Below are 15,558 nucleotides of genomic sequence, written 5' to 3'. Positions count from 1 at the left end.
TTCTACCCTCAAGATCTATAGGCAGCTAACAGTTTATAAGAAAGGAGGAGAGATTTTCTTTTTTCTTTTTTTGGTGGGATCAGAGAGACGTGTTCTTCAGTAGCATAACTACAGGTGAGCCAGTCGTTGTCTGTAAGTAACCCCTCACCCATGCTCCACTAAGCAGCCCTCACTGGGTCAACCCATCAGGCCACCAAAAACAAAAACAGAAATGGAAGTAGAAAGGAAGGAGACAAGGAGGGGTCAGCAGGAATGGGGGGAAAGAGCAGAGTGTGATCAGAAGACGAAATTCATGTGAATGAAAAGATACAATAAAAACAATTACCTACAACCAATATACACTAATAAAAGAACCTTTACAAGTTTTAAATGGGTTTAGTAAATGTATAAATGTAAGTCTGGTCCAAGACACGTGCCCGGAGCTTGGAATAAAGATGAAGTCTATCACTCTGCCTCTAAGGCCTCTATCTACTCCCAAACTTCAGTCACACCCCTGGAAATATGAGAACCCTGTGCAAATCATACAAACTAATAAAAAGAGATTAGGGGTGAGCTCGAGACTTCTTTAATAAAAGTCGGAACACTTATTAAAGAATGACTGCAAAGTCAAGAACAGCTCAGAGAAAGACAGTGTTAAGGAGACATCTGACGAGGGAGATCCATGTGGGAAGACCGAGAGTCACATCTTCACCTCCTACCTGAAGGAATAAATTTCATCCAGACCATCTTTGCCTTCTAAAGACAGCATCACCCTCGTCACCATGTGGATGCCTTCCTTTTGCTGCTCAGTAAGTCCTTTTTGAGGGAAGGAGGGTGCACAGTGGTCGAAGCTGGAGTCGTGGTCTTCTGTCTCCCCAGGCTCACCATTCTTGTCGATTGGAAAAGGCAGACTATCGGGAAAGATTGCCGGGAAAGAAGATGAGCTCTGGTTCTAAATCTGGCCCAACCCTGTGAGTGTTACTACCAATGGGGGAGATGCCTGCCTATCAGTCAACCTTACTCAGCTCCATAATTTCATCTGCCAAATGTCGTGTATCTACCTAAGTATTACTTCAGCTTTAAATAACTAACATTCCTTTGATTTGATAAAAAGGGGAAACTGCCTGACAGCAACCAAATAACTAAAAGGCTCTCTGTGAGGCAAACAAACTCTTTCAGCCAGGTCCTGGAGCTTTTGGGAGGCAGACATCAAATACAAAATTTGCATTGGCACTGTAAGCTCAGATTTCCCTAGTCCCAGACCTGTGAGGGGAAACTGTCTGCTTATAAGTCACCTGGCCTGTATTGTCACAGCAACGGGAATCGTCTGACACAAGCTCATGTTGCCCAACTCTACTAGCTAAGGAGGACTCTGGGTGTTTGCTTTGTTTTGTCTTTCTGTTGACTCTTTGTGAGTTTCACATCATCCACCACATTCCCACTCATCTCCTAGGCCCTCATATCTGTCCTCCACCTTTGTAAATCCCCTCACCAACAAAATAAAAACCACACAAACAAACAAAACCAAGCACAGAAAACATCTCGTCATGGACACTGTAGTGTGTCACAGTGTGTCCTGTGGTATACCTCTGAAGGACTCGACTGTTACACCCTCTGACTTCAAACTTATAAAAATATCAGGAATCAACAGTCTGAGGGAGAGACCTAGAAGAGCTCACTGACGGTCACTAATGCCAGAGGTTAAAGTTCAGGAAGAAATGCATCCTAGAGCAAGTCCAGGCAATACACTAAGCACACCAGAGTGCTGGGGAAGCCACCTCTGATCCCTCATGGAGTCAAGGATGAAGCTGAGAGTGTAGCTCAGTGACAGCGACTGACTGCCTAGCATGCATGAGGCCCTGACTCTAACCCCTAACACTTCAAGTGATGGCATAATGAGTAAGAGGTTGTGAAACATAAAATACTTAAAATTCAAATGCTATTGTAAACATTAAAATCTTACCCAGAAATCAGAATATTCCCAGACATAAATAAAAGCCAATTCTGTTCTGTTTCTCTCTGGTTATTTGTTTGAAATGAGGCTAAATCTAGGTTGCAATTATGAACCACAAAACGTATTAGATAATCAGAGGTGGGGAGCTGGCTCTGCAATCAGGAGAACTTGTGAATCTTGCAGAGGACCAAGGTTTGGCTCCCAGCACCCATATGGCAGCTCACAACCACATGTAACTCTAGGTCCAGGGGATCCAATACCCTTTTCTGGTCTCCATAGGCAGCGGGCACACATGTGGTACACAGAAATACATGCGATTTAAAAACATATTAATCAATCCATATGCAGACTGAAAACAGTGCTATAATATGGTACTGCAGCAATGTTTTCACCTAAGCAATAGCATGGGTTCCCATATACTAAGTAGGTGGAGATTTCTGCTTCCGTTTTCTGAAAAGGAACTGAAGCAACTGAGCTGAAATAACTGAACCAGAGCCATTCGGTCACCTGACCAACAGGTCTTGTGCTCTGGCAAACCTGACCTCACTTCATTCTTCCAAACACAGACGGCTGAATCAGGTGATCCTTCCCCTGAAACTGTAGGTCACCACCCTTTCCCCCAACACTCTGTAGGTCACCACCCTTTCCCCCGACACTCTGTAGGTCAACCCACCCCTGTGTGGGAGATGCTGTACAGGCCAGCAATAATTCTGCCTGCTATACTTAAAATAAGGCTTCCCATGTAAACCTCTTCTGTTTACTTAGCGTGACAGATCCGCATGGCCTGCATGACACGTCAAGCTAAGGCGCTTCCCGTGTGTATGGCACAGAGGATGGTTTACAATAGGTAGTAACTGTCACGGTAGCATCACCAGGAAGGGAAAGATACCATGAGGAAGCTTGTCCTGGAAAAAGTTACAGTAACAGCTCTTCCTCTGCTGGATCTGACCAGAGGAGAGGAAGCTAAAGGAACAAGTACGTTTTAAGGGGATCTAAGGCAAGTGGCAGTACATGGAATGGCATCTTGTCGGACAGGAAGAAGCATATGCCAGAGAGCAAAGGTAACCGGTGTGGCACAAGCAAGTGGAAGAAAGCCGACCTTCCTCCCGAGTACGCTACTGTAGACTCGCATAGAAAGATAAAGAGACTAAAAGCTCTTCCAACGACGTCAGCAGAAAGTGCAGTACGATATGTTTCAACAGGAGGCAGCCTGAGACCATGGGCAGGAGACTGAGCTGAGCTGGCCTTCAAAGAACTGAGAAACCCCAGCTCGGTGACAAGCGTCACTTAAACAGCACTTAATTTCTCTGAAGTACCATCTTAACAAGTAACGATGTGGTGGGCTCTTCAGAAGTCTTCTCTACAGTCCCACAGGAAGATGTCCCTTGGCAGTCTTAAGGGGGACATGCATGCATGCTAGAGGGGTTCATAATTCCCCATGGCAGGCAGTCTAGGAGGCCACGGGCTTATCACTCTGAACTGAAGGCTTCTTAGTGCAGTTCTCAATTTGAAAAGTGAATGTCCCTGATCAGATTAATAATTCAACATCCTGTATCATCACTCTGCTTCGGCCAAAAATAGGATGAGAAGAAATGGGTTTTAAATGCAGCAGGAAGGATTAGTGTGACAGAAACTTTTCAATGGGGATGTAAGGCACAGAAAGTAAATGCTAGAGGGAAAGTTCAAGTTACCATGAGAGGAGGGACTCTCTTTTAAACTATAAAATTCACATTTTCTCCCCAAATTTTATAATACACATAACAAATTACATGTTATGATGCGTCTGCATCCTGAGAAAGGGTTAAACATACACATTGTATGTGCTATAAATTGATTCCTAACATAACAGTTCTGCCCACTCTCAATTTACTACGGTTCATAGACATCACTCTGAGCCACGCAAGAAAGGAGCTCTCCGGACACTGGTGTCATCTATGCAGACAGGAGAGAAACCGGATAGCCTCAAAAGACAGAGTCTGTCTGTCTGTTTTTCAAATTCTTTGATTCTTTGGTTCTAAAGGCAGTGACTTGCTATTGAGTTCATTATCTCTGTACCACTATACTCTTTCTCTTTCTCTTTCTCCCCACAGCTCAGAAGAGCTCCATGCACACAGGGATGGCCAATGCACACAGCAAATCCCCCTGCTCGGCAGAAACAGAAGCCTCCTTGGAGCCATCTACCCAGGGCCCTGCTCACTGAATGAGGGATGCCAAGATTGCCTATGCATTATTCTCCAGATCTTACAAGAACTGCAGGGAGATGCTGGACTTCTTCAGGTTACAAATTATAATGTCCAGTTGGTCTTGGCTGAATGGGCTGCTGAGGTCAGTGAACACTTCAATATGCTTCTTCCCAAACTTCTTTCCTCTAAAAGACAGAACGGTCACATTAAGAAGTCGTTCTCTGAGCCCTAGGGGTATGGCTCACCACTGCCGTGCAAGACTGTGGCCTGCGTTCAATCACCAAGACTCACCCAGGGCACACAAAGAAAACTGATTCAACGAAGTTGTCCTCTGGCCTCCAACATATGCTGTAGCTTGTACACACAAGTCAGCGCACATGCGCATGTGTGCACACACAGACACAAAATACAAAAAAGAAAAAAAAAAAGGCGGGGGCAATTTTAAAGAAAGTAGTCTCCTAAATTTTTTTCTAAGAATTGAAATACACTTGGTCACTGATTAGAGTGGTGAAGGAGTGAATCTAGGTATAATTGATTAAGTGTGATTACAGTCTCAAAGCTCAGCTGAGTTCCTATTAAAATACATACTCAGCTACATACAGTTCACACTTGGCTCAACATCCCTAGCCCTGGTTCCTAGCAGTGTGACGTAAAACAATGCCTTGCCACCTGCACAGCTTCAGACCGTAAGCAGGGACTCTCGGATGTAAGAAGATGTCAGTCTGACAGCTTCACTTCCCAAATGTCTCGCTGGGGAACTACACCTGGCATTAGCAGCAGGATTTTGCAAAAGATACTGACTGGGAAACAGGAATACAGATTCAGGCCCAGGATGCTATCACAAAATGTCTTCTCTAATAATGCAACCCTATGGGTTCAAGGGCACACACTTTCAAGACACAGTAATTGAACAAATGATGGATTAGGAAGTTGACAGAGTTCCTGTGTACAGCACAACAACTACATATGGGTTGGACCACTTAGTACTTTTTAAAGATTTGGCATAACTAGTTTAAACCAAAAAAGAAAACCCAAGTATGCCAAATACTTATTTTGCCCAGAGAAACTCCCACCAAAGGTAGTCCTGTGTTTTAAACTTTCAAAACCTAGACAGGTGCTGCCAGGCTAACGTGCTACCTGATTAACAACAAGCCACAAGGGTTGGGGATTTGGCTCAGTGGTAGAGCGCTTGCCTAGCAAGCGCAAGGCCCTGGGTTCGGTCCCCAGCTCCGAAAAAAAAGAAAAGAAAAGAAAAAACAACAACAACAACAACAACAACAAGCCACACATCCTCAGACACGTCGACCCACGTCTCTCACAGAAATCCCACTTCTGTCTTCAGATGAGAACTCACATGGTTTCACGCTGAATCAAATCCATGCACACAATCAGGGCGTCCAGGACTCGGCCAGTTAAGGGTTGAAAGAAAGCCAGCACTCCCTCCATCCCGTGAACATCCCAGTTTCTCCCAGCAAAGCCCGCACTACTGACAACCGCAGTCCTTGGATGACTGAAAGGGCTTGCCCCATGTCCCCCTCTTCAGAAGCACTAATTCATAAGTGCTTCCTGTCAACGTACACATCCAGACAAATAGTGTGGGGGAAAAACAAGAGATTCAACACATATTCACTTAACAAAAACCCTAAGAGGTCATTTAACTGTTCCTGGAACCCAGATTCGGTCATCTTAAATACAAAGCAAGCCAGAATGTATCATTTGTAAGTCACACCAAATACGGCAGTGCCTCCTAGTGGTCAAGAGTGGTACTAGTAATTGTTTTGAAAAATACAAAAAAATACACTCTTAAGATTAGAGCCCTAGTCTCTGCATGTGTGAGCACACGTGCAGTGAGAAAGAGTTTAATTTTCACGGCTAATCTCAATTATGAACTTGACACACCTGGGAGGCTGAACCTCAACTCAAGACTTGCCTCCATTAGGTTGGCCTATTGGTGTGTCTGTGGGGTGTTTTAATTCCTAAGTGATGTAGGAGAGCCCAGACCACTGTAGGTGGTGCCATCTCTAGGCAGGCAGGCTGGGCTGTTTGAGAAAGATAGCTGAACATGAGCCGGGGAGAAAGCCAGTAAGCAGTGTCCCTCCGTTTGTTTGTGCTTCAGGCTCCTGCTTAAGCTCTTGCATTGGCTTCCTTCCATAAGGCAGCTACCATAAACCTCCTGGATTTGATTATGGTCAGAATCTTATCACACCAACAGGGAATCAAACTAGAGCAGGCCTCTGTGCAAGACATGAGAAAAAATCTCAGCTTCAATAACAACTTATTTTTAGCATAAAAACATCCTCCATCCAGAACAGTGGAGATAGTTAGCACTGTAGTCTTCTGAATAGTTTGGATGAAAATGGCCCCGGAGGCTCATAAGGAGTGGCACTATTTGAAAGGATTAGGTATGGCCATATTGGAGTAGCTGTGACCTTGTTGGAGGAAGTGTGGCACTGGGGTGGGTCTCTCTCTCTCTCTCTCTCTCTCTCTCTCTCTCTCTCTCTCTCTCTCTCTCCCCCTCCCCTGCCTGTGGATTGAGATATAGAACTGTCAGCTACTCTCCAGCACTGTGTCTGCACACTGCCATGCTTCCTGCCCTGACAATGGACTGAACTTCTGAACTGTAAGCCAGCCCCAATTAAATGTTGTCCTTTATAAGAGTTGCCTTGGTCATGGTGTCTCTTCACAGCGATAGAATCCTAGCTAAGACAGCCTCCAGACAGTGCAAACCCATTCCCTAGACAATATATGCTTATAGAGTCCCTGGGATTTTCCCCCTTCCTGCACTTTCCAACTGCTCAATATCACAGAAAGGGAAAGGGCAAGACACTAGAAGCCCTGGAGCTGGGTATTAATTGATTAACTCCATATTAATTACACACCTCTTTCCTCAGAGGAAAACATGTCCAGATATTCACATCTGGGACTTGGGGAGAGCCTCACCAAACTGGATTATGATTCTCCAGATAAAGGAAAATTTCTTGTCTTTTTGGCATAAAAAGGATACAGTCGGCTTGTTGAGAACTTGGTTGGATTTTGTTTCCGATGTCTTCCAGCAAATCAAAATCTGGTAGCATCAGGTGCCTGTGCACTGTGATGTTCTGATACTGGTCCTTGCCAGCAAGGGCGTTATCAGTGCTCTCTGTACCATAGAGGACTAAGGCGATCTCATCCTTGCTCTCCGAAAACACCTAGGAAGGAATATCCGAAGGCTGAAGACTCTTGGAACAGCCTAGCAGGGAAGGCTCCCTGGCCTTCAGGGAGCAGGAAGACTGACTGTACCTGCTTAAGCAGGTGCCCAGGGCCATCGGAGAGTAAACAAATGGGAGTTAGGCTCTAAGCAGACGTTTTCTAGTTTTTAAATTTTATTTCATTACTATAAAGAGATGGGTGTTTTGCCTGTGTGTATGTCTGCTCATGTTTGTGCCTGGTGCCCCAAGGGTATGGATCCCCAGGAACTAGAGAGAGATGCAGATGGTTGTGAGCCACCATTGGGTGCTGGGAATCCACCCGGTCCTCTGCAAGGGCCACCAGTGCTCTTAACCTCTGAGCCAGCTCTCCAGCACATAGGCAGATTTCTCGGGTCTTTTCATCTCGGCACAGTAAGCGTGCATGGTTCAGTCTCTTTCTGCTCCTGACTGAGTTGTGACTGGCAGTTCTCAGTTCCCACCTCCTTCACTTCCACAGAATGTTGGGCTCTAACCTGGACCATGAACTAAAATAAACCCTTTCTCCTCTAAGTTATTTTTCACTAGGTTTTTGTGTTTCGTTTTTTTCTTTATAGCAGAAACAGAAATTATAAGCCAGGGCAGCTGTTTTTGAAGCAAGGGTCTTTTCCTGTAGCCCAAGTTGGCTTAAAACTTGCTGTGCAGCCCTTGCTGCCCTCAAATGCCCCAGCCTTCTGAGGGCTGAGGTTACAGATATATATTGCCATGCCCAGTTTACAGAACTACTTTATGCCGGAAAGCAGCTCTGACTCATGGGGAAGATTATGTTTCTCACTTTGCACACAGGGCCTGGTGGCTAACACTGTCAACCTGACAAGATCTAGAATCTGAGAAACAACTCTCTGGGCACGCCTGTGAGCGATTACATGGATTAGATTAGCCTGTGGGGAATCAGCTAGATTAACTGAGGTGGGAAGACCCACCCTAATTGTGAGTGTCTCTCTATCCCTTGCTGGAGTCCCAGGCTGGATAACAAGGAGACAGCGGCTGACCACTAACCTTCACCTCCTGCTTCCTAACTGCAGATGCACTGTGACCAGGCTGCCTCAAGCTCCTATAGCCAGGCCTTCCCTGACATGGCAGACTGGACCCTGGAACTGTGAACCAAAATAAAACCCTTGTACATTTAAGCTGTTTTGTCAAGTATTTTTGTTGCAGCAACAAGTAACTACTCAAAAGGGGGTTGGGAAAGAGCCTTAGCCACTCCATCAAACCCATCAGACATGAACGATGACTTCTTTTCTTGCTTTCTTTTTTTTTCTTTCTTTCTTTTTTTTTTTTTTTTCTTTCCTTGTTTTTTTGACACAGGGTTTTCTCTGTATAGTTCTAGCTGTCCCGGAACTTGCTCTGTAGACCAGGCTGGTTTGAACTCAGAGATACACTTGACTCTGCCTCCCAAGTGCTGGGATCAAAGGCCTGCACCACTGCTGCCCAACTATGACCTTTTTAGAAAGACATTAAAAGACATTAATATTTGTAATGCAGTGAAAGAAAATAACTGGACAAGGCACAAACAAATTGAAGGGGTTAGTAAATGACAGGTAAAACACAGATTCAGATGCAAGTCATCTGGCCCTAGAGACTTTTATTAAACATTTTATATTGCCTTTCCTTTCTGCTAACAACTGTTGTATCTAGAGAAGGGGTTGGATCAAGAAAAGCAAAGACTATCAGGTTTTAAGGGTAAGCAGGCTTGAGTACATGTAAGAAAACCTCCCAAGATTCTGAAAACACACAGGCTGGAAAGACAGAAGAGGCTGGTGTCTGATGTTAGGAGCTGAAGGCAATGAGTGTTCAAAACGTGGGTTACAAGCTTAAGGTTAATCTGAAACTCACCTGTCGTTGGACAAACATAGTCATCACTTTCTTGGCCTGTTCAAGTGGGGATTCTTCACCAGGAAAGGAGTTACCCATGGCAACCCCCACATCCATACACAGCACAACAGCTGCCTAGAAACAAAGGCCCAAAAAGTACACAAGGAAAAAGAAGCCATTAGCAGAGTTTGTGAAATGGGTCCCAGTCCTGCTATGTACAGGGAGAGAACATGTGCATACATGTGTAAGACATGCCAAGAACATGTAAGGTTCCACTCTGGAGAGCCTGTGAATGGCTCTAACGTTTCCTGAAAGCCACGTAGATGGAGGCACCAAATCATGTGACTGACAAAGTTGCAGGCATAAGCAATGGCACCAGGTCATTAAAGAGCAATCATACATTGGGGACTCTGTGTTTCTTTTCCTATCGCTGTGATAAAATACCCTGACGAAGGTAACTTAGGAGATAAAGCCTTTACTTAAGCTTTTAGCTCCTACTTCTAGCTTATAGCTCATCATAATGAGGGAGCCATAACAAGGTATCAGGCGCTTAAGACAGCTGGTTCTGCCACATCCAGTCACAGCTGGTCAGGCCACATCCAGAGCACAAAGAATGCACACACGCCAGTGTTCAGCTTGCCTTTCCCACTTTATAAAATCCTGAGTCCTTTGACGAGGGAACAGTGGTACCCATAGTTGAGATGGGTCCTTGCACATCCAGTACCATAATCAAGACAATCCCTCACCCAGGCAGGCCCAAAGGCCTATCTCGCCCCATGATTCTACGGTTTGTCACCTTGATGATTAATACTATTACAGGGACTAAGAAAATAAAACAAATCAGATACAAAACGAGACACATGTAAAGCTCTATGAGTTTTACACACAAAATTTAATTAAATAAAAACTGCAAAAGACCTGAGCTCATAACTTCAAAGTAAACTATAGATTGAGTTAACAAGTTGACCCAGCTTCACCATTCTATCCTCATGAACACTTTAGGTTGTTAAAACACTATACTGTATTCAAGAAAGAAAGTGAAGGGTCTTTTGTGGGGGGTGGGGGACAACAAAACCCTAGATTAGCAATCCAGAGACCTGTCCCATCTCTCTAATTAGCTATGACCCCTTGGCATTGTCCTTATCCTCTCTGTTAATTCAGTCAGGCAGTAAGTTGTCGGGCCTGATGAGGCCTAAGGCTGCTTGCAGAATTAACAGTCCTGATCCTACCCAGTCCTGATCCTACCTGTCTCATCTGTGCTCGGTGCCGACCAGACAGAAAGTGAGCAGTTCTGGACTGAGAGTGACAAGGACTGAGAAGTGACCGCTAAGACAGTGATCATCTGACTCTAGAGGTGTTTGGAAAACCTGCATGAGCTCCTGTAGTAGGAGATGATTCCCAAATTTGACTTTTCTGCAACACTCAAAGGAAATACTATTTCCCCTTAGTTCATAAAGAATGGAACCACGTGATACTCTGATATTAACAGGTTTCAGAAGCAATGACAACTTATTTGGGGACAAACAGTAAAAAGCTTCAGAGTACCTTTGAGAGGAATTCAATTTACATCCCACAGTGAGTCCTTCAGCGTAAAAGTCTTTTTACTTTTCTTTTCTTTTCTTTTTTAAAATGTAGGAATCACAAAATATGCTGGCTGTGTTCCTCTAACATATGGCCACAAATCTACTTTTAAAGTAGCAAACATGAAAGGACTGGAAGTCTTGTGTCGAGAATTAAGAGATTCAAGAGAAAGACATCAAAGAGTTTGACAGTATGAAGATTCTGGTCTGGAAGAATGGTTTATGATAATTTAAAGTCTTTGTCTGGAAGTAGGTAGAAAAGCAGGGAAGACAAACAGGGAGGGAACTGCAACTCTTCATTACTACACTGAAACCATACGGCCTGCTAGGATTTTCTCTCAAGTACATCTGCCACAATAAGTCCTTCATGGAGCTACAAAGTTTTCAGCAATTGAAAGCAGAGAAACAAAGGAAGTGAACAACATCATTATGAGTTCATAATTTAATTAAAATTCCCCAAATGGGGGTGGAAGAAAACAGAAACCCGTTACTGAACTCCTATCCTGTTTGTATAAACAAATAGGTGAGTCCGTGAATTCGGTGAATGAATGGATCCTTGAAGCTGCATCTCTCTCTAGTGACCAAAAACAACCTCTTTAAAGTTCACTATAATTTCCATTATTAATCTAAGAAGCCATGGGTCATAGATTCTTAGCAGTAGAGCACTTTTGTTTTGTTTTTTCTTTCAGGGCTCTGAAAATGGCTTGGATTCCCGTTCGTATTTTACCACCCATGGAAAGGGTGACCAGGTTCTAATCATTTCAGTTCTTCATGCCTCGGTGCTCCTACTTACGAGCTCAGGACAAGGATGTTCATCTCACGGTTTGGTGTGAAGATTTAAATTAAATGGGAATAAAAGGCTTTGTTGTGCCTCACACAGTCAGCTTTCAATAAATTCGAGATTTTTAATTATTATGAAGGTAATGATATGGCACTTTACATCCTGAGTTATTTCATTCACAGAATCTCACAGAATCCCTCTCTGAAGTTTTAAAAGCCTGTCATGTAGGGGACGATCCTCGCTAACTTAGATTTTTAGAACCCAGGTTCAGAAGCAATAAAGGATGCCTGTGTTAGCAAGTGGAGTGGATAGAAAACTGAGGCAGCCAGGGAGGAAGGGAAGATTACTGTAGCGTAAAGGTGCACGAGACTCAAAAGCAGAACTCCGAACCCCAAGCCTTTCGCTTTGGGCATTCATCCTTCAGTGCTGACTCAGCTGCGATTCCCACAGCTCCTGCTACGGAACCACCCTCTGCAGATCCCCGGCTTAGGAAAGGCAAAAGACCCTGCTTTCAATACCTTATTACCGGACCACGCCATGTTGCTGGTCCTCAGGTGGTTTGGTTACTTTTTCCGGGCGGAAACCTAGAGTGTCGCAACTCTGTTCCGGGTAATCCACAGACCAAGAGGTCCCGCTCTGCGTGCTAGGCGGAGAAGTCCTGCTCCTGGGCTGTGAGCATGCGCAGAATTCTCTCCCTGCCTCCCTAGTTAAGGTTTTGTTCTCTGAGGCTGCTAAAAACCGCCCGTACTGGACTGGAGAAATAAATGGCTCAGCTGTTTAAGGCATTTGTCATCAAGCCTGACGACCCAAGTCATACCCCAGACACCCATATGGTGGGAAAAAGAACCAACTACACAAGTTGCCCTCTGACCTCCCACACGACACAAAAAGCAAATAAATTTAAAATAAATAAATAAATGTAATAGTAAAAGTAAATAAGGGGTTGAAGGAAAAGGGTCACAGGTTAGGAATGTGTACTGTTTTTGCAAGGGTGAGTATTTCAAAGCCCAGCTCCCACATCAGGCAACTCAAAATTCCAGTCTGTGGGATCTGACGCCCTCTTCTGGCCTAAACTCAAATGCACATACCCACATACAGCCGCATGCATGCACAATTTTTAAAAATAAAAATGGAAAAATAATTGCTATTACTGAACTGAAAATAATCCCTCCTGCTAGCAATTTGTATTGGCACTCTGGAGTTAAATGAATCCACGAAGTCACTTAACTCCTCTAAAGGCCTTCTAAAGGCATGATACTAAAGAAAAACCACGGACACGAAGACCTTAGGATCAACGTCCAAAGAAAAGAGTGAGAATTCTCGGAATTAAAAGGAAAAGTGGGGAGCTGGAGAGATGGCTCAGCGGTTAAGAACACCAACTGCGCTCCCAGAGGTCCTGAGTTCAATTCCCAGCAACCACATGTTGGCTCACAACCATCTGTAATGGGATTCGATGCCCTCTTTTGGTGTGTCTGAAGACAGCTACAGTGTACTCACATACATAAAATAAATAGATAAGGGGTTGGGGATTTAGCTCAGTGGTAGAGCGCTTGCCTAGGAAGCTCAAGGCCCTCAAGGCCCTGGGTTCGATCCCCAGCTCCGAAAAAAAGAACAATAAATAAATAAATAAATAAATAAATAAATAAATAAATAAATAGATAAATCTTTAAAAAGGAAGGAAAAGTAGGAAAGACGTTCAACTCTACAAAGTGGTTAAAACACCTTAGCCTCTAGGAACCTGGAGTGACTATGGCTAGGAAATGGAGGCTGTCGATTACTGTTGAGTGCTCACCTCTCATTTTCAAGGGAATTGCCCATCCGCCCTTCCCTTCTGATGACCCTTGCACAGAAACTGCCTGTTTTCTATACAAAAATGACTCACAAGCTGCAGGTGGTTGGGCAAAAGGTCCAGAAACCTGGAAAATGTCTGCAAGCCTCTGTTCAATCTGGGAAACGTACACTCAGGTTCTCTTTTATTGAAAATGGTATGAAAAAAAAAACAGGCACTAAAACTGAAATGATTTGGAGAATTCTTGAAGAAGTCTTCAGGGAACGAAGGTTTAAACATAGAAGCTGATGGGGCTGGATGGCTTAACAGTTAAGTGCGGGGGCGGCTCTTGCACAGGACTGGGGGAAGTTTCCAGCACCCACATTCCAGCTCACGATCATCTGTACCTCCTGTCCCAGAGGATCCCACACCCTCTTCTGGGTTCTGAGGAAACCAGGCACACATGTGGTACACGAACCTACTACAAGCAAAACACTCAGATGCATAAAATAAACAAAAAATTTAAAGTAAACACAGTGATATCTAGACAGACTCTTCCAGCACCCAGAGGATTCGTCCATGCTTTTATTCAGACTTGGAGGTGTTGTTTTTTTTTTTTAAACTGAAACGTTATTTCTATTTATAGTTTTACTATGGTTCATATTTAGAGTTACTGGGGTCTACAGAGGATGCCTACAAGCTATGTCATAGTTCTATCTTGGATAGAGTCTCTCTTTTCCTCTCTTCCTCTCTCCCTCTTCTCTCTCCTCTCTCCATCTCTGTTTTCTCTCCCTCCCTCCCTTCTGCTTCTTTTACTCCCTCTTTTACACACACACACACACACACACACACACACACACACACTCCCACTTCCAATACAAGTCAGTTTCCTAGGAAAAATAAAGAGATTCTAGTAGCCATCCTTGTTTGCATCTACATGATCTTCATAGAAGTTTCAAGAACCATCCACTTCTGGGCAGTTAGAAGGCCCGGGTCCTGAAAATGCATGATTTAAAGCATTGCTTGCTCTAACAAAAAACTTCCATTAGGGCTGGAGATGGCTCAGTGGTTAAGAGCACTGACTGCTCTTCCAGAGGTCCTGAGTTCAATTCCCAGCAGCCACACGGTGGCTCCCAACCATCTATAATGGGATCGGATGCCCTCTTCTGGTGTGTCTGAAGACAGCTACAGTGTACTTAAATGTAACAAATAAATCTCTAATAGAAAAAGTTCCTACTAATCAAGGGTACACTATAGCCCAGGAACAAACATCGTTAATGGAACAGAGTACATGGCTACTCTCTGAAGGGATTTTAGCCTGCCTGAGAATGACAAATATGGCTCTGGCAGGCCTTGCCCTTCTCTCTCATCCCCTCTGCCTTACATTAGAATAAAGCTAGCCCTCTATTCCCATATTGCCTGCTTCCTCCTCCTGAGGCTGACTACCAAGGTCCACCTATTAAAGTGTTTAAGTCCAGCAATCAAAAGCCCCCTTTGGCTCACCTAATCAATATGACCTCATTCTAACACAGGGTTTCCTTTTTGACCTTTATAAACCACCATTTTCCTATGTGCCATGGCTGTCTTCTCTCCATGTCAGTCCTTTATCCCCGTAAATAGCCCTCCTCCCTCTCCATTGTTCCCTTCCTCTTCTCCCTTGTCCTCTATCTCCTGTCTTTGTCTCTCATTCCCTGCCCTCTGTCTCTCTGGGAAATGTAAATCTCCTTTGTACTGAGAACTTGGTCTTGGGCGTCCTAAGCAGAAACTTTCCCTTACAATAACTTTGTGGGTTTTGCCTTTATAATCCTTTGGCTAACAATAACTGGGGCCTTACCTAGAGAACTCTCTCTGGGCTGGTCCTGACCAATGTCTTTTTTAGTAAAAAGCCTCTACTTTATTAAAACCAAGACTTGAGCCATACTGATGAATCTCTGAATGACCCCAAAACTGCAACAAGAGTTGTTGTAAAAAGTAAGACCTACCATACTGAATTTTGTAAACCACGTGCTTCCCTCAGGATGATGAATAAAGTAGGGGAAAAAAGTCTTCAAAATGTAAATTAAATTGTTGAAATATTTAAAGTTGGTATCACTCTTAAGTGTGCTAGATAGCAGTTTCCTTTGAGATCCAAACATTCCATCCTGCAAAGAAGTTCCTTAAAACAGAAATAAACAATTCAAAATAGTTTCAGGAAGTCCCTGAAACTGACCAGATTAACTAGACCCGCCCCCACTCCCAAAAATAAATAATAGAGACTACTTAGGGTCATGATCA

At 44.0% G+C, this 15,558-nt stretch overlaps 1 protein-coding gene across 2 annotated transcripts in view; it reads right to left on the bottom strand.

Moving 5' to 3' along the window:
* Xrcc5 (X-ray repair cross complementing 5) overlaps window positions 1–12,195 on the bottom strand; it is an 88,787-nt gene extending 76,592 nt beyond the window's left edge. Inside the window, exons 1-6 of one of the 2 annotated variants that reach the window (NM_177419.3) lie at window positions 12,035–12,195; window positions 9,177–9,290; window positions 7,121–7,304; window positions 5,471–5,519; window positions 4,179–4,301; window positions 699–890 (exon numbers count right to left, since the gene is read on the bottom strand). In NM_177419.3, the coding sequence (NP_803154.2) occupies window positions 699–890; window positions 4,179–4,301; window positions 5,471–5,519; window positions 7,121–7,304; window positions 9,177–9,290; window positions 12,035–12,055 (683 nt within the window). In that variant the 5' untranslated portion in view covers window positions 12,056–12,195. The remainder of the gene's footprint in view (window positions 1–698; window positions 891–4,178; window positions 4,302–5,470; window positions 5,520–7,120; window positions 7,305–9,176; window positions 9,291–12,034) is intronic. The other variant, XM_063267385.1, reaches the window with a different exon arrangement.
* Window positions 12,196–15,558: the final 3,363 nt, after the last annotated feature.

Source organism: Rattus norvegicus, chromosome 9 (genome assembly GCF_036323735.1).
Source record: "Rattus norvegicus strain BN/NHsdMcwi chromosome 9, GRCr8, whole genome shotgun sequence".
NCBI lineage: Eukaryota > Metazoa > Chordata > Mammalia > Rodentia > Muridae > Rattus > Rattus norvegicus.
The sequence above is the reverse complement of the archived record's forward strand: the minus strand, read 5'-3'. Positions and strand labels throughout refer to the sequence as shown.